Here is a 26,799-nt window from a genome sequence, read left to right as displayed (position 1 = left end):
AAAGCAAGACTGAAGCGGGACTAAAGCAGGAATAAAACAGAACCAATAAGGGACTAAAGCTGAACTGAAGTGGGACTAAAACAAGACTGAAGCAGGATTGAAACGGAACTCGAACAGAATTGAAACAGGACTAAAGCAGAACTAAAGGTGGACTAAAACAGGACTAGAGCGGAACTAAAACACAACTAAAATGAGACTGAAGCAGGACTGAAATGGGACTAGAACTGGACTAAAATGTGACTAAAGCAGGACTAAAGGTGGATTAAAACAAGACTAAAGCAGGACTAAAACGAGACTGAAGCAGGATCGAAACGGGACTAAAATGTTACTAAAACAGGACTAAATCAGGACTAAATCAGGACTAAATCAGGACTAAATCAGGACTAAATCAGGACTAAATCAGGACTAAATCAGGACTACAGCTTTCCTGTTTAGATTGCATATGTTCCTGTATTCTTTACAGAGAATGACACAGATATTGGCTCTTGTTCGTCATTACATTTATGGGTAAAACCACATTCAAACTGTATTTTACACAACTATCAGTTTGATCTCATCACATCCCAGAATTTTCACTTTTACAGAATCGTAAAAAGTGAGAATCTGAAACCACGAGCATTCCTCTGAATGCATCACCAGAAACCTCCAAAAGAAAAGCTCCATTCTCCAACCACACCACATGGTCCGGAAGGGCATCTGAAACACCACAACATCTGCAGATCAACTAGAGACATTGGACCTGCCTCTGTCTCAGTCTACAGGATGCAGAAGGTTGGGAGGGCATCTGATGTTCTGAGATGTCGTCACCGTGGAAACATGTTAGATTCTTCACATTCTTCTGACATGTGCAGATCTGCTCCAGATGTTTGCTCCATGTCATGTTCAGTTTTTTAAGATTTAAATGGTTCAAAATGATTACTCAAACCACAAAGTCCTGTTCCTGTGTGTCAGATGCCCTTCCTGTGTGACTGGTTTTGCCATAATTTAGTCCTGGTTTAGTCCTGGTTCAGTCCTGGTTTAGACCTGGTTTAGTCCTGGTTCCCTGCCCTCCCTATGTGTCAGATGCCCTCTCTGCTTGACTGATTCAGTCATAGTTCAGTCATGGTTTAGACCTTGGTTTAGTCCTGGTTTGGACCTGGTTTTGGAGACGCTATAACTTTGTTCCAGTGTCGCAATAAACTTATCTATCTCCACGAAGGCCACCAGGACAAGCTACAAGTCAGATCTGTGGAGAGGTGAGCCTACTCACAGTAAGAATGCGTGTTTTTAAAGCTGTAAAACCCTGTAAAGCCCATAAAAACACTTTCCATTGAATAAATGCATGATAGACAGATTCAATGTCATACTGAAGAACATTCAGGCAAAGCTGACATCTCCATGGAGCCTATTAGCTGGTAAACAGCGCACTCTGATGGAAGTATGAAGTTACTGGCACGTTTAGTTTAGAAACACATCCCATTCCTCATAGTATATTTAGGGCTAGGCGTTTCTCATCAGGGTCAGGGTTATCAATGTGTGAGTGTTTTATTATTATTTTTATTTCTTTAAAGAGGGGGTATCTTACTTCTATGTGGTATTAAAAGGGGATGTTGTACTTCTATAGCTTATTGACTGTAACATATTTAGATCACCATGTTTCCTTTTATTGCTAAATCCTATATTCACCAAAAAGCAATGTATTAGCATGTTTTATAAGTTTTACTTTCATTTTTGGCACTCAGAGTCTCCCCTCCCTTTGCTCTCCACACTAAGTAACTCTCCCTTCAGAGCATTATCACAACACAATCGGCATGCTTCACACTAATGAAACTACTGCACATCACATCAGGTGTGTCAAGTTGCTGTGTACAGTTTTGTATCATGTTTTCGTATATTTATGGAAAATTGTCGTGTGGGAGCATGGGTGATGTAGGCTTGTGGGCGGAGCACTGTACAGAATCTTACAGGTAATGTGTAAGGAGGGTTTGAATAGAGATCTCTAGATTACTCAAACATGTATCAATGACATCTAAAACCTCTTCAGGCATGTTTTTTTTTTAAACACAAAAAATAGTCCAATCTCTTCTTCTCCTGCGTCTACTGCTCCAAACCTCATGCTTCACTGACAGAAGACTGGCTGTGGACCTCTGCATTAAAAACACCAGAGCTGATCCCTGACCTTTAGAAGCCACAGGACCTCGCTTCTATTTAAAGAGCATATAACAGGTCAGTGTACTCATTTCATTAAAGCAAGTTTATAATTTCACTTCTAGTTTGACACAGCAGCAGATGTGACATATGTCATAACTGTTACTTCGCAACCATAATCTAAAAACAAGGTCTAAAACATATCTAAATTACAAAACAGTTATGATTAGACTAATAAAAATAAATGACAACACCAGACTGATATGTGTCTGTATGTTTTATACAGAGGGATATCAGTCTGGTCTCCTTGCCCTTTGCTGTATTTCGAGCCAAAACCAAACATGATCGTCCAATCAGATTTGTTTACTTCAGTGACTCATGTGAAACGAAGGACCTCATTGGTCACTCATCATTGACAAACAAAATTACATTTCCTTCTCTTCAAATTAAGTTTAGTTCTTCTCTCACTGATCCTGTAGAAATCCTCCATGTTTTCAGTCCTGTGATATTTTTGTCATTTCTTTCTTCCTTGTGAGCAGCCATATTTGTTTCGATACAGACAGACTATGCATGTCCCCAATTGGCTGATCCACCTGTCAATCACGCCCATCTGAACTCTGGGAGATTCAGCATGACTAGACTCACATCTTCACAAAGTATTGGACTGAGTGTGTTCTGGATCCAGGCAAGTCACAATTTTAATAACACTCTTAATTTAATAACACTCGTATATGGCTGCCTATTATAATTCTCTTTACAGAAATTCTACTTTGACAAATTAGAGTTTGGATGAAAAAGTTTATTTACTAAAAAACACAAAAATATTACATTTTTGTACATTTGTGATTTTTGTTCACATATTAAAATGCTCAAAAACTGGACAGCAAAAGGCACGGCACTTCAAATGTAGTTTGAATTTAAGACAATTAGAATGTCAAAAATATTTACAAAGTTGTTTGTTCTGGCACTAAAACAGCTGATTAAATTTAGTTAAAAATATGTATTTTATTTAGTTAAATAAAATACATTCCCTTAAATAACCTTCACTGAAAGGCTCCAGTTTCACAAAAAGAACAAAACATGAATTTAACTGTAAAATAGTATTCATACACTGGCGCGGTTCTACATTTATGTCAATGGCGGAATGTTCAGCAGTTTCCATGGCAACACAATGCACACATTAGCAAACACGAGCGCTCATGGTCCAGTTTAGGAGTTTGAGTTTCACAAAAAGATGAGAGTGACTAACTGAAAAACTGTTGGCTAATACTAGCTAGCTCGTAACTGTAATGTTATTTGAGAGGGACTTGTTTAACAGCACAAATCAGCTCACCTGTTGTAGTTCAGCTTAAGCAGCTCTTTACATTATGTTAAAATAAAGCTCAGATCAGATCAAAAGAGCTTCAGACAGAGCAGTGCTTCCAGTTAGCAATACATCCCCAGAGAATGTGGGTGACATCAGCTGCGGAGTAATCAGTATGAATTCTATTTTTATCACATTTAAAACAAAACATAAACATGTCCCGAAACATTCCACTTTAAAAACAGTGTTCTCTTAGTTAGACAGTTTAGTGCACTGATCTGTCATCCTGGTGTAGTCCTGGTTCAGTCCTGGTCTAGTCCCGGTTTAGTTCTGGTCTAGTACTGGTCTAGTCCTGGTTCAGTCCGGGTTTAGTCCTGGTTCAGTCCTGGTTTAGTCCTGGTTTAGTCCCTGGTTTAGTCTTGGTTCAGTCCTAGTTTAGTCCTGGTTCAGTCCTGGTTCAGTCCTGGTTCAGTCCTGGTTTAGTCCCTGGTTCTTCTTTTCCTGCCATTGCTTTTCTCTGTGGGTGAGCTCAGCTTCAGAAATCGCAGCAGGACCCCAGTTGGTCACCAGCAGAGGACCCTTAGAGCCTGACAAAAACAAAAGGACTGGGTTAGACCTAGTTTAGACCTAGGTTAGTTCTGGGTTAGACCTATAGTCTATATACCAGTGGTATTATCAGTATGAGTGCTGGTGACCCACTCTAGAGTCACTACAGAAGTCACAGTTTAAACCAGGGGTGTCTAAACTACCCTGGGCCAAATTTGGCCAGTCTTTGTGGCCCTCAGACTCATTTTCCAGCTGAATTGGCCCAAGTGTCCAAAAATAATAATTTTACTGCAGATTTTGATTCACCTGACCATCACAGCTTAAATAACATTAGACTGAACACGGATGTTCCAGGTGCTTTTAAAGCTCTGGTAGTTCAGTCAAACGTCTAATGGAACATTTAGAACCATTTAATTCCTTGTCCCGTGTCTGTGGCCCTTTGTTCTACATAAGTTTCAATTTGCAGCCTGCAGTGAAAATAGTTTGGACCCCCCCTGGTGTAAACAGATGCAGACATATCAGGGCCACAAGGGGGAGCTATTTGGACTCCACATACAAGGAGCTAAACGTGCTTAGTTGATGAAAATCAGCTCCATGAACAAATGAACAAAGAAATGGAACAGTCAGCAGCCTGCTGTGTTTTCTGGAGAGCATTGCAGGGGCAAGGCAGGCGTGGTACAGAGGCGGAGCAGGGGCAGGGGCAAGGCAGGCATGGAATAGGGGCAGGACAGGGGCAGGGGCAGGGCAGGCGTGGAGCAGGGTAGGGGCATGTAAACTTAAAGTCTTACTAAATATATTACATGGAAATTTCACCAGGATACAGGAAAGCAAAACTTCCCACAGGAGGCATGGAATTTATGAGTTTTAAAAAAAAAGATACTAGAAATTACATTACAGCCTTCAAAAGTGTATATACTTTTACACTTTGAAGGAGGTTATAGTACTAGTACTTGTAATAGTAGTAGTAGTAGTAGTAGTAATAGGCGTAGTACCTGGCTGTATGAGTCGTAACAGCCCCTCGTGTTCGGCCACTTTGTGCTTCCAGGTCCTGGTGTTGTTTGTGGCGTTCTCCAGTTTCTTCATCACAGTCTGAAACAAAAACAAACACATTTGGATAACAGAAATCATTGTGCTGAATATAACACACTACATGGGGCGCTCTATCCTCCAACTTTTCTCTCTCCTCTCCCCCTGCTGGTCATACCTGGTCATAGAGCTATTAAAATATGTGCATAGAGCTCCATAAGTACTGCACCTAGGCAGTATATATAAATGGACATAGCTAACCTGCTAGCACTGCGTTCCAAATGGGTGCACTTCCGGCTCCATTGACTCTGTTTCCAGTTCACACTGTAACTGCTCCTGTCAGCTTCATCATTTTGGTCTTAAAATGTTCGTATTAACCCACTAGCTTAGTTTTTCCTTTTATTTAGCTATTTTGTCCATAAATCAAGACATGAACATGAAGGGGCATTACCTTTAACAGCCTCGCTCTGGATTGGCTCTTTGGTTTCTATGATATTTGCGGACGCCTAATTTCACCCCTATAACTGCTCTAGCCTCATTGAGCTTCATTTGACTGGAGCTGAACGCTGTGGATGACATCACACTCACTCAGTCCACTTCTTTACAGGGACCTACGGGGGCTACTAATAATCAAACTGCTTTCTATAGCGCCAGTGCCCCCTGTGGTCATAGATCAGTGGTTCTTAACCTGGGTTCAATCGAACCCTAGGGGTTCGGTGAGTCAGTCTCAGGGGTTCGTCGGAGGTCAAGACACGCACGCGACTCATATGATTAGCGGACTGCGAGCGTCTCCAGACGTTGGCCCAATTCAACAAATGTACCCTTTGATGTGTCTACTAAAGTACCTGCCCAACTTAAATGAGCCGTTTGAACACTGCTCACGCCTCACAGACCCAGCTCACAGTCCTGCGTAAAGACACAACCCTGATTTTCAGACGCTGTGCGCAGGAGCAGGAGGATCAGGAGGACGTAACTTTCGCTCGTCCCTCCCGATGCGTTAAAAAGCTTGTCTGTAGATGTATAATGAAAATCCTGATAGGAAATCGCCACAGAAATCTATTTGATGTAGTAACAAGTTTATTATATCTGTGATAGATCTGCTCTTGTCTCCGCGATGACGTATCACGTATAACGCATCAGACACGTCGCCCAAAATTAGAGCCACAAGCGAGTGAAAATGAGCCAAAACAAAAGTCTTTGGAGAGATTTTTAACAAAGGGGAAAAGGACAACTAAGGAGCCAGAAGAGGAGACTACACCTCCAAGAAAAAGAAAGTTAAATTTAAGAGACAATACCAGGAATCCTACTTAAAATATGGGTTTGTCGCTACAGGTGACTCACGCGCAGAGTCCGCTCTGCGTAATATGCGGAAAAAGCAAATGAGGCAATGACACCTTCAAAACTGCTTTGGCACATGGAGACTAAGCACCTGGGATTAAAAGATAAGCCTTTAGAGTTTTTTGAAAGAAACTGTGGAGCAGACTAGACATAATCACACTGCGGGTGTCATTGTCTCCCATCACTCCTCGATGGGTCCACCTCATCCCAAAGACACAAGTGCAGGGCTCCCTCTGATGCAGCGGTATGATGAGTTGTATTTTTTATGCACTTAACTTATTTTTGCCATATTTATCTGCCACGTGTAGAAGGCTTGTCCGTTGCATTATTATTATAATTATATACTATGTTATCTTCATTTTAGATGTCAAAAAGTGTTTGCGGCTCCCAGTGTTTTATTTTCTGTGGAAACTGGGTCCAAATGGCTTTTTGCGTGTTAAAGGTTGCCGACCCTGTAGCGTGATGGAAATTAGGTGATGGGTGTGTGTTAAAATGTTAAAATAATAAATAGCATAAATACAATAAGTTCATTGTTGAAATACATAAGGTTAAAAATTTAAATAATTTCAGTGTGGTAGAATTAAAAAAGGTCATGTCTTTGTAAAAAGGTATGTATGTAATTTGTTGTGAGTTCATGCATTTTATTGGTTTTATTCTTTGAACACATGTTCAAAGAATAATGATGTTAATGCACGATTCATTTTGTGCACCAGTAAAACATCCATATGTCTTGAATTTAAAAAAAATTCAATAAACAAGGGTTCGGTGAATATGCATATGAAACCGTTGGGGTTCAGTACCTCCAACAAGGTTAAGAACCACTGTCATAGATGGTACTGTTTCAGCATCCCCTGTGGTCATACCTGGTACTGCTCCAGTGCCCCCTGCCTCTCGCTCTCTAGCTCCTCCAGCTGTCTCATGGCGTCTTGGAGTGCGCTCTCTTTGGCCTCTCTCTCCTTTTGCAGCTCCTGGTTCTCTGCCTCCGTCTCAGACAGCGCCATCTGCTGCTTCAGGTGGATCTGCTCCAGCTCTGCCCTCTTCAAAGACTCCTCCTCCAACAGTCTGAAAGAAACAGGGATTAAACCAGGACAAAAACCAGGTCTAAACCAGAATTAAACCAGGACTAAACCAGGACTAAACCAGGATTAAACTAGGACTGGGGGAGGACACTCCATAACAGGATTAAAGCCCCACTGCAGAACATTTCAGCCAAAAATTTCTCTGCCATTCTTTTCCTCAGTGTAGTTATCCCCACTGTCAGCAGAGAGAGCCCTGCTCCTGCTCCTGTGGTTAGACTGGTCTTGGTTTAGTCCTGGTTCAGTCCTGGTTTAGTCCTGGTTCAGTCCTGGTTCAGTCCTTAGTCGTGGTTCAGTCTTGGTTCAGCTCTGTGAGAGTCCTGAGAGTGATCTGGTTTTTAATGAGGTTCCCTATTCAGGTCTGTAAACAAGAGCCGGGGCTAAACCAGGACTAAACCAAGACTAAACTAGGACTATGCCAGACGTAAACCAGAACAAAACCAGGACTAAGCCAGAACTGAACCAGGACAAAACCAGGACTAAACTGGGACTAAGCCAGGACTAAACTGGGACTGAAGCAGGACTAAGGCAGGACTGAACCAAGATTTAACCAGGATTAAACCATGCAGCAGTAGTGGTCGTAGTAGTAGTAGTAACAGTAGTAGTAGCAGTATATTATAAGACAGTGAAGTACTAGTGAAGTTATAGAGAAGTATTAGTGCAGTATTAGTGATGGTGAAGCAGAGGAAGGAAGTGGAGGGAACTTCCTCAGTCTCAAATAGAAGCTGTAACAAAAGACTGAACAGAGACTGGGACTATTATGTAAAAGTGCTACTGTAGTAGTACTGTAAAGTACTATTGTGATGTACAAAGTAGTACTACTGTAAAAATACTACTGTAGTTCTACTGTAAAGGACTACTGTGAAGTACGAATTAGTACTATTGTGAAGTGCTACTGTAAACCTACTACTGTGAAGTGCAAAGTAATTCTACTGTAAAAGTACTACTGTAGTACTACTGTGAAAGCTGTAAAATACTATTGTGATAAATAATTATCAGTCAAAATTTTTATACTTTAACAGGAAGAAATATGTTAATGAACATGATAAACCAGGACTAAACCAGGACTGAACCAGGACTGAACCAGGACAGGACTAAAGCAGGGGTAATCCAGGACTGAACCAGAACTGAACCAGAACTGAACCAGGTCTAAACCAGGTCTAAACCCGGTATAAGGTCGTACCTGGCCTGTAGCTTCCTGACCTCCTCCTCTTCCTGTCTGGTTCTGCGCTCCTCCTCCAGAGCACCCTCTAGCTGCTGGTACATGTCCTCCAGCTCCTTTACTCTCAGAAGATACGTCTCCAGCTCTGAGGACTTCTGGGCCATCTGCTCCTCCATCTGCTCTCGAACCTGGACCAACAAAACAACACGTCAGCACTCTCTCCTCACAGCCACAAGGTCCCTGGTTCGACTCCTGGGCCTGTTTGTTTACATGTTCTCCCTGTGTCTGGGTCACAGACTGTATAAAGAAGTGGACTAAGGGAGTGTGACGTCACCCACAGCGTTCGGTTGCAACCAACTGAAGCTCATCGAGGCTAGGAGTTATAACGGCTAATCTGCAACCAGGGACCATATTTGGAAATCTGAGTGAGAAACCAAAGAGCCAATCAGGAACAAGGCTGTTGAAGGTATATGTCCCCTCTCACCTGCACCGCTGATCTGTGGTTTGGCAGGTGGATGCTTAGCAACGAGGCTGTCAATCAACCTGTTGCTAACGCTAGTGGGGGGAACCTCTGGGAAAAAGTCACCTGATTTGGCTGTTATTAATGTTCATATGATGTTCACAAATTTAGGGACAAAATACTGAAATAAAATAAAAACCCCAGGATCATTTAGAGCGGGTTAATAGGAACATTTCAAGAACAAAATGACAACCCTGACAGCAGCAGTTACAGAGAGAGGGGCCATGGTTTTTCAAAAGAAAGTTAATTGGAGCCGATTCTCAGATCACATCTCAGTTCACACTTCAACTCAGAACATGCACAAGACTCCTCCAGCAGGGACATTGAAGGATGGGTCAAATGCAGAGGACACGTTTCCTTACAGGGACAATTAAGTAGACCTTACCTTAACATCATCTGAACAAGGAGAGCAAACACAACAGATAAATGTGAACCTGCTCCATCTGCTCAGAGTAACAACAGGTGTAAAAATATATTTCTGCATTTGACCCATCCTTCAGTGTCTATGGGTTAAACCTGCATTTGACCAGTCCTTCAGTGTCTCTGCTGGAGGAGTCTTGTGCGTGTTTTGAGTTGAAGTTTGAACTGAGATGTGATCTGAGAATCGTTTGTGGTTTTTGGTAGAACTCATGACAGCGCCGCTTTAAGAGGCTTCTATGAGCCACGAAGCACATTAAGTATCAAGTATTATTACTACTTACTACTCTGTGTAGTAAGCTACCGTGAGAACGCCCACTCTCTTTTGCTAAGCAGGGCCTAGTAAGTACTTGGATGAGAGCCCAGGTGCCACAGTGGGGCACCATTGGCTCTAGTGCAAACTTGTGTCCTTTGGCAAGACACTTCACCCACATTGCCTAGTATGAAAGTGGTAAGTGAGTGATGGTGGTGAGCAGTCAGCCTACCCCAGGGCAGTCGTGGCTAGTAGCAGTAGTAGTAGTAGTACTTATAGGACTAGTAGTAGCAGCAGTAGTAGTGGTAATAGTAGTATCAGTAGTAGTAGTAGTACTTTACCATCTTTGTTCTCTCCAGATTGCTCTTGTATCTGTCCTGTATTAGTTATAGTAATAGTAGTATCAGTAGTAGTAGTATTAGTAGTAGCTTAAGTAGAAGTAGTACTGTACCGTCTTCTCCCTCTCGAGGTCTCTGTTGTATCTCTCTTGTAGTTCGTTCTGAGTTTGGGCTCGTCTTCGTTCTTCTTCTGCAGCATTGGCTGCTGCCTCCTCCAGCGCCTGAAAGAAACTTCACTTCAAGTACCTGATTTTTACCGTCATAAAAAGGCTTTTCACAACTCTCAGGGAGCAGAGGGGAGTTTTGCTCTGGGCTTTGCTAGTTGTAAAGCTAACAAACAGCCTGCTAACTCATCACAAAGACTATAAAGATGAGGAGGTGACGTCCCCAGGTTATGTTACAGGTCAGATCTGTGGAGAGGAGAGCTTGCTCACAATAAGAATGCATGTTTGTTTTTTTTGTGTAATGTAAACTTACACAAGTTTAATGTCATACTGTGGAGCATTCAGGCAAAGTAATAATATCTTTTTGGAAACAAGCGACAGACCTGCCATTAGAAAGGTCTCATAGAGAGTGTGAGCTTAGCAATGCTGTCAATCAAACCTGTTTGCTAACGCTAGCGGGGGTGACGTCTGGGAAAGAAGATGCCTGATTTGTCTGTTATTAATGTTCATATCTTGATTTACAGACACAATAGCGAAATAAAAAACACCAGGATCATGTAGAGAAAATTTTAAGACCAAAATGATGAGTCTGACAGCAGCAGTTACAGAGAGAGAGGCCACAGTTTTTCACTGTAAAGTGAATTGAAGCCAGGGTTGATGGAGTCGGAACCACGCCCATGATCACTTCCTATTTGGAACGCAGCGGCTAGCAGGTTAGCTGTGTTCATTTATATATACAGTCTATGGGATAGGCCCACACTCCGCTTTAGCCTGTGTGTTTGTTGTGTACAGTTCACTCCTTGTGTCAGACTGTGAGTATCAGGCAGAATGCTTCAATGAACAGAACAGAGACAGAGACAAACACACACAGCTTTGTTTGTTTAAATCAGACCCCCCCCCCCCCCCTCTCTCTCTCTCTCTCTCTATCGCTTCCCCTCTCTCTCCTATCTCTTTTACTTTCGCGCTCCTCTATCTATCAATGAGGGTTCTGTACTCTACTTTTGTCATTATTGTGTGGTTCCTTTCTTTCTCTCTCCTCTCTCTCACTCTCCTTCCTTCTCTTTTTCCCTCTTTCTCCTCTTCTTGTTCAGAAGAATTCTGCATGTGTTGTGTATTGTTTCTCTTCTCCTCTCCCCTCCTCTCTTCTCTCCTTTCTCCCTCTCTTCTCTCCTCTTTTCCTCCCTCCATCAACTCCCCCCTCTCTCTCCTCTTTTTCTCCCACTCTCCCCTCTTCTCTCTATGTTGTCTCCCTCAGCTTCAGTTCTTCAGACACATTCTTTGCCCTGGTGGTGGAGGTGGTAGAGGTGGTGGAGGGGTAGTAGGTGTTGGTAGTGCAGGTGATGGAGGTGGAGCAAGGAGTGGAGCAAGGGGTGGAGCAAGGGGTGGAGCAAGGGGTGGAGCAAGGGGTGGAGCAAGGGGTGGAGCAAGGGGTGGAGGTGGCGGATGGGGTGTAGGTGTTGGTGCAAGTGGTGATGGAGGTAGTGGATGTAGTGGATGTGGTGGAGGTGGTAGAGGTGGTGGTGTGGGTTGTGGGTGTTGTTAGAGGTGGTGGATGTGGTGGAGGTGGTAGAGGTAGTGGAGGTGGTGGATGTGGTGGAGGTGGTAGAGGTGGTGGAGGGTTGTAGGTGTTGGAGGTGGTGGAGGTGATCGAGGTGGTGGAGGACGTGCTGGAGTGGGTGGAGGTGGAAATTGTTGTGTTTTGCTTGATTAAATGGCCAGTTTTTCCGGTTCCTCTGGTAACTTTTAATGTGTCTGTCTCTATGTGTGTGAGTACGTGCCTTAAAATATGCATGTGTGTGCGCGCACTTGCGTTTATATGCGTCTGTGTGTCACCGTGTGTGTGTCAGACAGACCAGATCTGACCAAATGCACTGGCGTCACTCTGGTGTGGACTGTTTGATAAACAATCAAATAATAGAGTGTGCACTTCCTGGCCAGTTTTGACCAATCAGAGTGAGGCCTGAGGCTGGAGCCTGTCTGTAGTTTTAAACTGATAGAGTTTACTCTTCACAGACCCCCCCAGATAGAAGTGGACTAAGTGAGTGTGACGTCACCCACAGCACTCAGCTCCAGTCAAAGAAGCTCATTGAGGCTAGAGCAGTTATAGAAGCCAATTTGGACCTGAGTTCTATATTTGGAATTCTGACGGCAAATATCACAGCAACCAAAGAGCCAATACGGAGCAGTTTAGTACGGGGCAGGTGCTTAGCAATCGAATTTGTTGCGAGTGGGAGTGACCATAGGTAAAAAAGGCACCTGGTTGGGCTGTTATTAATGATCATATCTGGATTCGTGCACCCACCAGAAGTGGTTTGCCGTAAATAGACATAGGGTTAGCTATGTCCATTTATGGCTATGGCTGTCTGTCAGAGTTAGCTCTGTGGTAGTGCTATGTTAGCACTGTGTTAGCCCTCTGTTAGCACTGTGTAAGCTCAGTGTTAGTTCTGTTAGTTCAATGTTAGCTCTGTGTTAGTTTAGTGTCGGCTCTGTGTTAGTTCAGTGTTAGCTCTGTTTTAGCTCTGTTTAAGCTCTGTTTTAGCTCTGTGCTAGCTCGTACCTTCCTCATGTTCTCCAGCTCTCTTTGTTTAGCCTCATTTGCCGTCTGCAGCTCACTCATCCTCTGCTCCAGCTCCATCTGCTCCAGCTGCAGCTTCATCCTCTGCTCCCTCCTCCTCATCCTCGCCTCGCGGTGAGGAGCCGGCCTGTGCTGACGGAGCAACGACACTACCATCTGGATTGCTACAGCAGAGAAAAGGAGAGGGTGAGAGGAGGAGAGAAGGAGAGGAGCAGAGGGTGAGAGGAGAGGAGCAGAGGGTGAGACAAGGAGAGGTGGAGAGGTTCAGGTGAGCAGAAGATGGTTAGATGGGGCAGAGGATGGTGAGATTGTGCAGAGGATGCAGTGGATGGTTAGATGATACAGAGGAGCAGAGGTGCAGAAGTGCAGTGCAGAGGATGGTTAGATGGTGCAAAGGATGAGCAGAGGAGGCAGAGGAGGAGCAACGATGCAGAGAATGAACAGATGGTGCAGAGCATGTACCTTGGATCCACTCCTGTTTCTTCTTCTTGTCTGAGGCGCTGATCTCAAAACTTTTCTGAGACGACTTCACCAGGAACAGACACTTCTTCCCATCTTTGTCGGGCAGAGACTGGAGCGACAGGGACAAAATATGGATGAACATCAGAAGAATATGAAGGTCAACTGTATCTCCACTATGACCACTGTGTACTGTTGTTGTGTGTTTGGCCCAGACACTTCACCCATCAGGTGGATGAATATGGTGTGAGATTTAAACTGGCTTAAGTGTCTAGAACAGTCTAGAAACACCTTCTATAGTAATACACTAGTAATAGTAACACTATAGCAGCAGTAGTAGTAGTAGCAGCAGTAGTAATAGTAGCAGTAGTAGTAGTAATGGTGGTAGAAATATTTGAACCTCGACAAAACAGTTGGTGTCCAGTATGATGTCTCCCTTCTTGTCGCTCTGGTCCTCGCCAGTGTAATAGGACACACAGTCTGGTCTGAGCACAAACCAGCGCTCCGTCCAGTTCTTTCTTTTGTGCCCTTTCTTCATCAGGAAGCCCTGAGGAACACAGAGAATAGACAGAGAATAGAGACTTACGTTAGACCGGGTTTAGACCAGATTTAAACAGGTTTAGACTGGGTTTAGACTGGGACCAGAGACCAGAGCGTGGACTTCGGCTCTACAGACTTGTGCCATCTCTGCAAATGATTCTGTGTCAGTTTTGGCCATATCTGCAGCCTGTCCGTCCAGGTTCAGTCCTGGTTTAGAGCTGTTCTGGACTTGGTTTAGTCCCGATTCAGTTTGGATCAGACTTGGTTTAGTCCTGGTTTAGTTCTATTTCAGTCCTGGTTCAGACCATATACTGTATATTTTCAGTTGACTGAAGAGTGTAATGTCACCCATAGCATTCAGCTCCAGCTCCATGAGGCTGTTGAAGGTACCATGCTTTCCCCTTGGCAATAAGCTGTGATAGTTGTCAATCAAACCTGTTGTTAACACTAGCGGGAGCAACCTCTGAGAAAGAAGGCACCTGATTTGTCTGTTATTAATGTTCATATCTTGACTTTGGGACAAAATAGTGAAATAAAACTCCAGGATCATGTATAGCGGGTTAATACACACATTTTAAGACTAAAATGGCGAGTCTGACAGCAGCAGTTACAGCGAGAGGGGTCACAGTTTTTCAATGTAAAGTGAATTGGAGCCAGAGTCGATGGGCTGGAGCGCACCCATGCTCACTTCCTATTTGGAATGTTAGTCTAGTTTAAGTCCTGGTTCAGACCTGTTTTAGTCTCGGTTTAGTCAAGTTTCAGTCCTGGTTCAGTACCAGTTTAAGTTATGATTCAGACCTGTTTGAGCACATCCAGGATAAGTTCCTGGTACACCTCATTGATGCCCATAGACAGTGTGTGTCTGTGGATGTTCTTGAAGAGACCGGCCCCCATGAGTCCCAGTAGGTCCCAGACGCTGAGCTCGGCCCCAGGTCTGGTCCAGGTCTGGTCCAGGCCCTGCTCCACCCAGGACCCGCCCATGGCCTCACACAGCTTACGCAGCAGGTACTCAATCTGACAAACAAAACAATATGACTCACTTCATACCCTGCATATTTAAGCTGAGTTCTTCTCTCAAACTGAAAACACTCTGTTCCACCTTGTGATGTCATGTGGTAATACAGGAAGTGCTCCACTGTGTTTTTAAACTCCATACACCTTTACTAGAATCATTTGGAGGAATTCAGCCCTGGAGTTGCCCATTTCTACTGAACTAAAGGTAAAAGGAGCGGTTAGCTTGAAAAGTACCACTTCATGACATCACAAGGTGGAGCAGAGCATTTTGAGCTTTGGAGATGTAGACAGACAAAGGGTTACTCAAGCATGTGTGAATGAAACCAAAGTATGTTTTTGAGTAGGTAACAGCATCATAACATGGCTTAAACCTCACTTTGCAGCTCATGTCATGAACATTCCCTGGAGGTGTGAAACTAACTGGAGGCACTGCTTTGTCTGAAACTCTGTTAGACTTTAACCTGAGCTTTGTTTTATCACAATCTGACCATAAAGAACTGACTTAGTTGAACTACAACAGGTGAGCTGATTTGTGCTGTTAAACAAGCCCCTCTCAAATAACATTACAGTCACAAGCTAGCTAGCGTTAGCCAACAGTTTTTCAGTTAGTCACTCTCACCTATTGATACTTTGCAGCAACATCACACTTGGGGTGCTCTACATGTATGCCTATGGTGATGTGCACACTTTAGCAAACACTGTTAAAAAAGTTTTAAGATAATCTGAAAACTCACTAACAAAATACAAAAGTGATTTAAACAGCATAGGATAAATCCAATCACAGGCTTCTCTGTCTGTATGTGTGTGTTGTGTGTTCTTTGTGTGTGTTTTCTGCGTACCGTGCATGTTGTGTGTATGGTGTGTGCGTTGTGTTTGTATTCTGTGTGTATTATCTGTATAATCATGGTAATCTGTAGACTGTGGTGACGTCGTCTGAAACACAAACATTAATATTGAATATCTTCAGATTTTCCTTGTCATATTTCCTGGTTCCTTGTTTTATGGTTAATCTACAGTCTCTCCTCCTTCTCATTCCTTGGACATAGGACTTCCCTGTCTGTGGTTCATGATCAAGTGAAGTTAGATTCCGGTCTGAGCCCAGCATTTGCTCAAGAGCACAGAGGAAGTGAGCCGCTTCCTGTTTCAGATGGAACTTTATTTAAAGCAGGAACAGACAGGATCTGAGTCAGAACTGAGTCGACGGGCATGTGAGAGAGAGACACGATGTCATTCAGTTTAAAGAAAGTTTCACATGTTTTTATTGTTTTTTAGCTCAAATATGGTGTTCTTGCCCCGGTCTACTCAGAGTGGAGGAGCGCGGGTTAGTTTTAGTGGATTATTCTACACTTTTTAGGACAAAACTAAAGCAAAGTGCCCATACTTCACTGTGATGTGTTAAATCCATTTGTCACTCATGATCACAGACTGTATACAGAAGTGGACTAAGTGAGTGTGACGTCACACACAGCATTCGGCTCCAGTCAAATGAAGCTCATCGAGGTTAGAGCAGTTATAGGAGCCAATTTGGAGCCGAGTTCCATATTTGGAATTAAGACAGTGAGTATCATAACAACCAAAGATCCAATCTGGAGTGAGGCTCACCACTGGTTTAGCGGGGGTGCCCACGCTGTCATTTAAACCTGTTGCTAACGCTAGCAGGAGTGACCTCAGGAAAAGAAGGCGCCCAATTTGTCTGTTACTAATGTTCATATCTTGATTTACAAACAGAATAGAGAAATAAAAACATCAGGATCATGAGGAGCAGATTAATACGACCATTTTAAAATCAAAATGATGAGTCTGACAGCAGCGGTTACAGACAGAGGGGTGATGATTTTTCAGTGTAAAGTGAATTGGAGCCAGAATCAATGGAGCCAAATCACGCCAATGTTCACTTCCTGTTTAGAACATGCCGGCTCACAGGTTAGCTATGTTCATTATGTAAATAGTAGATGTACATGTCACTTCTATGATGTTGAAGGTGCACTATTTTCTGGTGGAAAGTCCGTCACCTGCTTATTTAATATTTGTGTGTTATTTCTGGCCCCTTATGACAGAATGACCACAGGGTCCTCACTCTGGGTCAGTTTGGTTTGTGTTTAAAATGTGAATATTATGTTTAAAGAGCATGTGTAATCCCTCAGTCATCCTGGTCTGATCCATAGCAAAAGATGAAATTAAATCTGTCAACTGGACAAACGTCTTCACTCTTATAACGATATGTCCAGTTGACAGATTTAATTTCATCTTTTGCTATGTTTAAAGGGCATGTACATGAATTTGAGCTACATGTGTCTTGTCCCAGCACAGGTATGCATACATACAGCTCTGGAGGTCAAAATAATCAACATCTAATTATAAACTGCATCTAATTATGAACATTTTACAGTCTGATAATGAGGGAGTAGCACAGTTTTCATATAAACTCATCATGATGAATAATTAGGATGTTCAGAATGCATAAGGTAAGAGAGGAATAACTGGACCACTGCAAACTGTTTAAAACAAGTACATTTGGGGTTTTTTCATGTTTTTAAGACAGTAATCTGTGATCTTCGCGCTACCTCTTCACTGACGATGACGAGGGGATACCGATCTTCACTGAGGAAGTTGAAGACACACCAGAGTCTGTAGGCGTCGTCCTCAGAGATCTGCAGTTTGATCTTCTCCAGGTTCTTCTTACAGCACAGAGTCCAACACATGTGGTAAAAGTCCAGTTTATCAAAGTCCCCTTTAACCTGAAACACAACACAGACATTAAAGGGCCGGTACCAGTTTTTTGTCCCATATTTTTGTGCAGAATGTTCCAGTACAGATGTTTTATACAAAATAAGACAACTTTGGTCAGTCTGCATGTAATTATAAAGCATTTTATTGTCCGAGAATCAGGAAGTGCACTTTAGCATGCTAGTTGTTGTTAGCTTTACAGTGATGACAAAGCTTCACTCCGGTCTCTGAAAGCTGTGAAAAGTGCTTATAAACTCATCATGGTGAGTAATTAGGATGCTCTGAATGCATAAGGTCAGTGAGGAGTAACTTTGGACCACGGCAAACTGTTTAAAATTAACTAGTTTTTTTCATGTTTTAAGGCGGTAAAAATCAGGTACATCAGATTAATGTAAGAATGACAGTAAGTACAGGGCAGTGGGCGGAGATAGGAGGTAAGTGAAAACAGGAACTTTTTGAGCACTCAAGCCTCAAATGCAGGACACTACAGGATTACTCAAACATGTGAACAAATGTCAACACAGCTCAGAGTGAGTTCATGATGCCTTCCCTTTAAACACAGCTCAGAGTGTCCCTTTAAGTGCTGCTGTTTGAGTCTGAATGTTCCTGGTTGTTTCCATGTTGTTCTTTCTCTGGTCTCCAAGGAAACGTCCCTGAGCCTCTCTCCTCAAACACAAACTCTCACGCCACTTCAAACGCCCTTTCGATCTGTACAAACCAATCTAGAGCTGTCAAAAATATCGAAAATCAGATACTAATTGATACTAAAACTAGTATCAAACCTAGATACTCATTTGTGCAGGTATCGATACTAAAAAAGTTTCATTCATTCTATCCACCAAAAAGTCATTCTTTAAGAGGAGGTATTTTACTTCTATGGGGTATTAACTAACACATAACATATTTAGATCACCATATTACCTTTTGTTTTAAAAATGCTATATTCACCCAAAACAATGTAGGAAATCTCCCCTCCCTTTGCTCTCCGCACTAAGTCACTCCTCCTTCAGAGCACTATCACAATACAATCAGCGTGCATCCCGCTAATGAAACTGCTGCACATCACATCAGGTTTGTCAAGTTGCTGTGTACAGATTTTTGTATATTTATGGAGAATTGTCGTATGGGAGCATGGGTCACGTAGCCTTGTGGACGGAGTCTTGAACAGAATCTTACAGCAAAATAATCTATTTTGCATAATCCACTCTTTAATGTTCTCATTGATAGATTGGCGCAGCTGCTCACTAGTGCTGTCACGGCATTAAAAGTTCAAACTTGATTTCGATACTAAGGAATAGACTATACTTGAAATCATGGTGCTGATTTTCATAATAATTGTAGCATTAACAGTTGCTATGGCGAAGTCTCTTGAGAATAGAACAGTTTATTTTTGCAGAAGTGAAACAGTGACTTCACTAAATCTGTATCACTTTAATGTGGCCCTCACTCATCATCACTCATATTTCACTTATTACAGGTTCTTAATGGACACAGGGTTTTACTCAGATACTTTTACTTCACTTTAAAGAAATGGTACTTTTCTAGCAGAGCACTTTTACTCTTACTTGAGTCATATTTTTATTGAAGTAACGGTACTCTTACTCAACATATTGTAATGATAAACGGTCACAATTTTGTATAGCACTTTTCCACTTTCATCCATTCTTGCCCAAGGACATCATCACAATAATCATTTGTAGGAGCTGGAATCACCATATTACACCATCATCTCTGTTATAATGTAGTTTCCTCATCACAAACAATCCTGGTGTTGTGTTTTGCTTCATTCACACATGTTTAACACACAAACCTGCATATTTAGGCTGAGCTCTTCTCTCAACCAAAAAAACCCTCTGTTCCACCTTGTGATGTCATCATGTGGTAGTAAAGTGCTCCACTGTGTTTTTAAACTCCACACACCTTCACTAGAATCATTTGGATGATTTCAGCCCTGAAATTGCCAATCTCTACTGAACTAAAGGTAAAAGGAGCTGTTAACTTGAAAACTGTCACTTCATGACATCACAAGGTGGTGTGAACAATGTACAAATATATTACAGTGCTTACAAAATGTTCTGTCTCCCACAAGACAGTGTCATTTCTTACTCTCAGACATAACGTTACATTTTGGCCAAGGTCACATTTCGCACTTCTTCACAATAGCTTCTTTGATACAGAACGAGTGACACCCACCCTGAGATGATTAAAAACACTGGTGTAATCGCAAATTGTTAGACTCTGCATTTGATGCTACATGGCCTTTGCATTTGATTCTGCTGTACGCTGCCTTTAACCCGACTGTAAAATAAAAATCTACAGAACGATTCCCGAGTCTCTGTGCCTGTTCTTCTGCAACAGAACAGAAACCGACAGTGGAATAGAGCATTTTGAGCTTTGGAGATGTAGACAGACTAATAATAAAGGGTTACTCAAACATGCGAATGAAACAAAACACACAAAACACACTCCAGGTCTGGTTTTGGGGAGGTAAAAACATAACATGGATTAAAGCTCTCAAGAGTCAGTTTTGTGTTATATAGGACCTTTAAGAATGGTTATTAGTGTTTTTATTAGTGCTACTTGGTGACTGTGGTGAGTTTCTTGATTTGTTCCGGATGTGATTTTGTCTTGTGGTTTCCTTCACATTTACAGTTAAAAGTACATGAGGTCATGGATGCAGTAACAATGGAGTATACTGCAGTAAAATGTGCAGTAGTTGTACAATGATGACGTAATGATGTAATGCATTAACAGGAAACTCCATCTGAACTCCACCCACAGACTGGCTTACGGGAAAGGTACACACATACCTCTGTATCTGGAAGTACTGGTACGGGTAGTAGTGATAGTAGTAGCAGTAGCAGTAGCAGTAGCAGTAATAGTAGTCACAGTAGTAGTAGTTTTAGCAGTAATAGAAGTAGTAGTAGTAGTAGCAGTAATAACAGTAGTATTAGCAGTAACAGCAGTAGTATTAGTAGCAGTAGTAGTAGAAGTAGAGTGCGGTGAACAGATGTATAAATATCTCAGGAGTGTCTGTGGTGTTTCTTTATAAACAACATTCCAGCGACTGATCAGACCAGTCCAACCTCATTCAGTTCTCCTCTGCTCTTCTGACCCTCTCCTCCTCCTCTCCTCCTTTCCTCTCCTCTCCTCTGCTCATTTGCCTCTTCTTGGTTGGTCACTGGAGTGTGTCAATTTCAGTCCAGGTGTAGATCACAGCTGCTTTAAATTTGAAAGGATCAGTAGAGTGTCAAATGAAAGGCTCCACTTCCTCTTTATGTCAGATCTGAATCAGCATGCACAATAATCCTCCAGAAACGCTGAAGGATGGGTCAAATGCAGGTTTTACCCAGAGCACTGAAGGATGGGTCAAATTCACTTTAACCATAGACATATATATTTGAATATATTCAATGTATGTTTCAATTTTGTCCAGTCCCAATAAATGGGCTGAGTCTGAATGTCTCCTCCAGCCCCTCACCTCTGACCCCTCACTGACTCCACAACCCCGGTTTATTTAAGAGTGTTTTATACATAATCAGGATCAACAGTGCAATAAATCAGAGCTTCTATCTGCTTCATTCAGTCGTGTTGTGTCCAGTTTAAGACCTGTCTCTGTCCGCTGTTGTTTTTACGACTCCCCCAATGCATTGTGGTCTATATTGACCACACAGATACCCGCCACTTTTTAAGGTGCATTGTGGAAAATTTTGTTTGCTACTTTTCACTGGACATGTAGGGACAGTGTGGACACTCGGATACAGACCATCTCAAAATAATAAATACAACATATTTTAGTTGCAGTTGAAGATGTGAGTTTCAGTTTGAGTCTCACAATCAAACTGTCTGTTTGACAAGAATGTGACAAATATGACACTTTTACTGACAACACCCCTCCTCTGTCAAGGCCGTCTCGCTCTCTCCTTTATCTCTCCTTCCTCTCTATCTGTTGCTCTATCTTTCCTTCCTCTTTGTCTCTGTTTCAGTTACTCTCTACTTCCTTCTCTCTCTCGTCTTTCCTTCCATGTTCTGGAAGAAGTGGCTTAGATGAGCAACGAAACATCTTCACTCGTTTTGTCCAGTTGGCAGATTTAACTTTGGCTTTTACTTCCTTCCCTGTCTTTCTCTCATCTCTTTCAGCCTCCCTCATGTTTCTCTCCTTTTCCCCCTCACTCTCCCTCTGTCTCCCTTTATCATCCATTCTACCATCTCTCTCTCTGTCTGTCTCCTCTTGCCCACTTCTCTACCTCTATATTTCTGTTTTCCTCTTTATCTTCTTCCTTTCTTTTTGTCACTCTCTACCCCCCTTATTCTCCCTCTCTTCATCCCCCCTCATCTCTCTTTCTCTATCTTCATCTCTCTTTCCCTCTCTTCATCTCTCTCCCTCTCTTTCCTTCTCTTTATCTCTCTCTCCCTCTCTTCCCTCTCTCTCCCTCTCTTCATCTCTCTGCCTCTCTTCATCTCTCTCCGCCTCTCATCTTCTCTCTGCCTCTCTCTCTCCCTCTCTCTTCATCTCTCTCCCTCTCTTCATCTCTCCCTCTCTTTATTCATCTCTCTCCTCTCTCTCCCATTGTTTCTCCCTCTCTCTATCTCTCTCTTTGTTCTTCTTTTTAAGTCTCTGAGTAAAGCGTGTCCTTGGTCACATGACCGCACTCAGATCCTGGAAAAATTCCAGAATAAAGCTTTTATCTCATAAATAACAAACACTTTTCCATTTACTTTAAAAAATATTCCAATGTAAAGCTTTTCTGGACTGTGAACTTAATGGATATAATACCATACTGTGGAACAAGCTAGGCAAAGAAATGTCCATGGACACAAAAACATGGGAAACCCTCTCCCTCAAAAGTCCCATAATGCAGCTTTAAACTTTTGATGTAAAAGTCATTAATGACATTTGAAGGACAAAGACTAAACAGAACTAAACCAGGACTAAACCAGGACTAAACCAGGACTAAACCAGAACTAAACCAGAACTAAACCATGACTAAACCAGGACTAAACCAGGACTAAACCAGAACTAAACCAGGACTGAACCAGGACTAAACCAGGACTAAACCAGAACTAAACCAGAACTAAACCAGGACTAAACCAGGACTAAACCAGGACTAAACCAGGACTAAACCAGGACTAAACCAGAACTAAACCATGACTAAACCAGGACTAAACCAGGACTAAACCAGGACTAAACCAGAACTAAACCATGACTAAACCAGGACTAAACCAGGACTAAACCAGAACTAAACCAGGACTGAACCAGGACTGAACCAGGACTAAACCAGGACTGAACCAGGACTACAGATGGTTCTTCGGTCTAATATCTTCTAGGTGTATAAGCTGATTTATCATTGGATTCAGATGTGAAACTCTGTGATGGTTTGAGGTCACAGTGAAACCACCACTCAGCAAATTCTACAGACTAGAGACCAGACAAGAGACTCCTACAACAACAACAGAGACCGGGACTAGACCAGGATTGAACCAGGACTGGACCAGAGACCAGTGACCAAACAGGAGCCTACTACAACACAGAATGGAACTAGACCAGGACCACGACACCAGAACACGACGGCAGAACACGACATCAGAACACGACATCAGAACATGACACCAGAACACGACATCAGAACATGACGCCAAAACACGACACCAGAACACGACGCCAGAACACGACACCAGAACACGACATCAGAACATGACATCAGAACATGACATCAGAACACGACATCAGAACACGACATCAGAACACGACATCAGAACACGACGCCAGAACACGACACCAGAACACGACACCAGAACACGACATCAGAACACGACACCAGAACACAACACCAGAACACGACATCAGAACATGACATCAGAACACGACATCAGAACATGACGCCAAAACACGACACCAGAACACGACGCCAGAACACGACACCAGAACACGACATCAGAACATGACACCAGAACACGACATCAGAACATGACATCAGAACACGACATCAGAACACGACGCCAAAACACGACACCAGAACACGACACCAGAACACGACACCAGAACACGATGGGTCTGGGTATGAACCTGGGTCTGGTCCAGTCCTGGTTTATCCTTACTTTGTCCAGTATGTACTTTGAGAGGTAAGGCGTGTCTCTCTGGGGTCTGGTCCTGGTTTAGTCCTGGTTTAGTCCTGGTTCTGGCTCTTACCTTGTCCAGGATGTACTTGGAGAGGTAGGGCATGTATCCCTGGTTGGACACTGGACCTTCATCGTCGTCTTTGAAATGTTCTTCTAAAGCCACAGGATCATGAGGAACCTTCAGCACCGTGCACAGGTTATGGGACAACACCTGAGGAGAGAAATAGCCAATCAGAGACGAGTATACAAGAGGACAGCCAATCAGAGAAGAGGGGGAGGAGGAGCGAGGACAGCCAATCAGAGACAAGTATAAGAGAGGATAGCCAATCACAGAGGAGAAAGAGAGAGAAGGTGAACCAGAGACAGCTTTGGCTCCCTGTACTTTTGTGTATAAGCTCCATCCATTGCTTCAGTTACGGTTCATTGATAAAGTTTCATCTCTGAGCAACGAAAATTGGTCTTTTTTTTATATTTGGGAATTTCCCAAAATCACTCAAAAGAAGAAGTGGAAATGATTATTCAAAATATGCTGCAGAATTTACATTTGAACAGAAGGTCAAAGGTTGGTTCATATCTGTGCGAAACCTGAGCCTGTCCACACGAAACAAATAACTCACAACAAACTGGCACAAAGTTAAACAATTTCATCAGCATTGTCTGGTGGTGTCATGCATTGTGTCATCTATAGTAACTGCTGAATGTTCCACCATAGACATACATGTAGAACCCATGTCTCTGCAAAGTGTTAATAATTATTTGCATTTAAACGTGTTTTTTTTTTTTTTTTTAGAGATGTAGACAGACTATTAAAGAGTTACTCAAACATGTGTGAATGAAACAAAACACAACTCCAGGTCTGTTTTTAGGAGGGAACAGCTTTATAACATGTCTATTGTGATATAGGACTTTTAAATATAAATATGTGTTGTAATTTACCAGTAACATCTAAATAAATAAAGACATACACATACACTGCTGGTGCTGGTTTTAAGGTGGAATGATGAGCAGAGAACAAGAGAAGAGAGGATGAAAGAGTGACATAAGTATTACACTGTCATACTGTATGTGATAACAGAAGGTTAACAGTGGGGCAGTAGTAGTAGTAGTCGTAATACCAGTACTAGTAGCATCGGTAGTAGTAGCAGCAATAGTATTAGTAGTAGTAGTAGTGGTCGTAATAGTAGCAGTAGCAGTAGTAGTAATAGTAGTAGTAGAGGGAGTGGTTGTAGTAGTGACAGTTTAGTTAATTGTAAACACAGTTTTAGATGGAATCAAGTCTGCCATTTCTTTCCACATGATTCTGGGATCTGGTTTAGTCAAGGTTAAGTCCTGGTTTAATCCTGGTTTGTCCTGACTTGGTTCTGGTTTACATCTGGTTTAGTGCTGGGTAAATCCTGGGTTAGTCCTAGTCTAGTCCTGTCTTGGTCCTGGCACGGTCCTTGTTAGATCCTGGGTTAGTCCTGATTTACCTTCAGTGAACTGAATAACCCCAGAGTGAGTTCCTGGATGATCCTCAGACCGGAGCCTTTAGTTTTATTCAGCCTCGTGTCACTGTGACTGTCGCGAACTCACAAACACGAGCTCCTCTTGATCAGCAACGTTTACTCCGCACTTTTCAAACTCAAACAGAAGCGACAACCCGTACATCTCTCAAAAAGTGCAGCTCAAATACCGCAAAACTACAGGTGCGTTTCAAACCAACGACCACAGAACTAAACCAGGACTAAACCAAGTCCAAACAGGACTAAACCAGGGCCAAACAGGACTAAACCAGGGCCAAACGGGACTAAACCAGGACTAAGCCAGGACATGACTGAACCAGATTTAAACTTTTTCCGCGGCTGTTCCTGCGCTTGGAGCCCGAGGACACGCACCTTTAGCTGGGACTTGGAGACCTTCCCGCTCCGGTCCACATCCAGCGCGGTGAAGGCGTGCCAGATTGGCTTGAGCAGCTCGTCCCGGGACGCCATAGTCCGGACAAGGGTCTGGAGCAGGTCTGGAGCAGGTCTTTATCAGTGAAGACAGAGAGGCTACGCGTGCACGAGGAGCGCGTTCACAGGAGAAGCGGCTGGCACGTGACCAGAGCAAGCGTAAAGAGCAGCAGCGGCGCTCAGCGAGAGACGAGCCTCGGCACAGCACCAAGAGCGCAGCGGCTAGAGCGCAGCAGCACCAAGAGCGCAGCGGCTAGAGCGCAGCGCCGGGAGCGCAGCAGCACCAAGAGCGCAGCGAAACAAGTCACGAATCACGAACAAAAATCAAGTGTGACCACCTCAAAACACACAGAGAACAGAACAGCACCACGTTACAACACTGAAAGTCAATGCGACAGTAAAAATAATCCATGATAATAATAATAATGATAAATGTGTGTCAGATGCCCTCCCGGTGTCTCCATGGGGTCTTATTCTGTATAAAAGCCTGTAGTTTACCATGTTGTACGAGGGGCGCGGGCACAGCAGAGTCACCTTTGGGGTTTAGTTGGTCACTTTACGGCCGGTCTTTTACTTTAAGCGACATTTTGAAACATCTGAAAGACATGACTATAGTTTCACACAATAATCATGTTTAATGTCTGATACTTTTTCGATAAAGAGCTGGACTTATTTTGCATCGACAGTGGCGCGTGGCACAGTCAACTGAATGAGTCATGTGTGAAACACAGCCACTAGGCGGCGCTGCTGTATCATGAGCAAAGTATAGCATTTCAAACAGACTTTAAAATGGAAAGCACCCGGTTAATGTTTAACTATTCAAAAGTAGACTTAGAATATAGCTGCAGAAATCGCACAGCTCGAAGGCTGAATTTAAAGGGAGAGTATCTGATTCAGTCCAAAAACTGGATTTATTAAAGAGAAAATAAAAACATAAAAAATAAAAATGTGAAGTACATCTGGAATTTTTCTGCAAAGCTCCAAAGAGATTAAATTTAAAATTTATGTTTTACCAAAAGGATTCAGTCAGAGGTGTAATGGTCTAAACTACAGGTTTTTGCACTGAATAAGACCCCATGGAGACACAGGGGAGGGCATCTGACACACGCAAGAGACATACAGGGGCATTTCAGAACATTTTAAACCTTTATCATAAAAAAAAT

General features: G+C 42.8%; 1 protein-coding gene across 1 annotated transcript; it reads right to left on the bottom strand.

The window, feature by feature from the left end:
- Positions 1-2,911: 2,911 nt before the first annotated feature.
- Positions 2,912-25,734, bottom strand: swap70b (switching B cell complex subunit SWAP70b). The gene is made up of 12 exons (XM_033968517.2): positions 25,580-25,734; positions 23,776-23,916; positions 17,423-17,596; positions 14,643-14,858; positions 13,705-13,851; positions 13,308-13,416; positions 12,828-13,009; positions 10,220-10,327; positions 8,600-8,766; positions 7,204-7,402; positions 4,969-5,065; positions 2,912-4,017 (listed from the first exon to the last, which is right to left on the bottom strand). The coding sequence occupies exons 1-12, from the start codon at positions 25,673-25,675 to the stop codon at positions 3,899-3,901; spliced, it is 1,755 nt and encodes a 584-aa protein (XP_033824408.1). The 5' UTR covers positions 25,676-25,734; the 3' UTR covers positions 2,912-3,898.
- Positions 25,735-26,799: the final 1,065 nt, after the last annotated feature.

Source organism: Periophthalmus magnuspinnatus, chromosome 6 (assembly GCF_009829125.3).
Source record: "Periophthalmus magnuspinnatus isolate fPerMag1 chromosome 6, fPerMag1.2.pri, whole genome shotgun sequence".
NCBI classification, from domain to species: Eukaryota; Metazoa; Chordata; class Actinopteri; order Gobiiformes; family Gobiidae; genus Periophthalmus; species Periophthalmus magnuspinnatus.
This window is presented reverse-complemented; position numbering and strand designations above follow the sequence as displayed.

Excerpts from the sequence above, each read along its gene's own strand:
- swap70b (XM_033968517.2), bottom strand. The coding sequence starts at position 25,675 with ATGGCGTCCCGGGACGAGCTGCTCAAGCCAATCTGGCACGCCTTCACC. Across the intron at positions 14,859-17,422 it reads TCGTCATCGTCAGTGAAGAG|ATTGAGTACCTGCTGCGTAA; the intron begins GTAGCGCGAAGA and ends TTTGTTTGTCAG. Across the intron at positions 7,403-8,599 it reads GTCAGGAAGCTACAGGCCAG|ACTGTTGGAGGAGGAGTCTT; the intron begins GTACGACCTTAT and ends TGTTTCTTTCAG.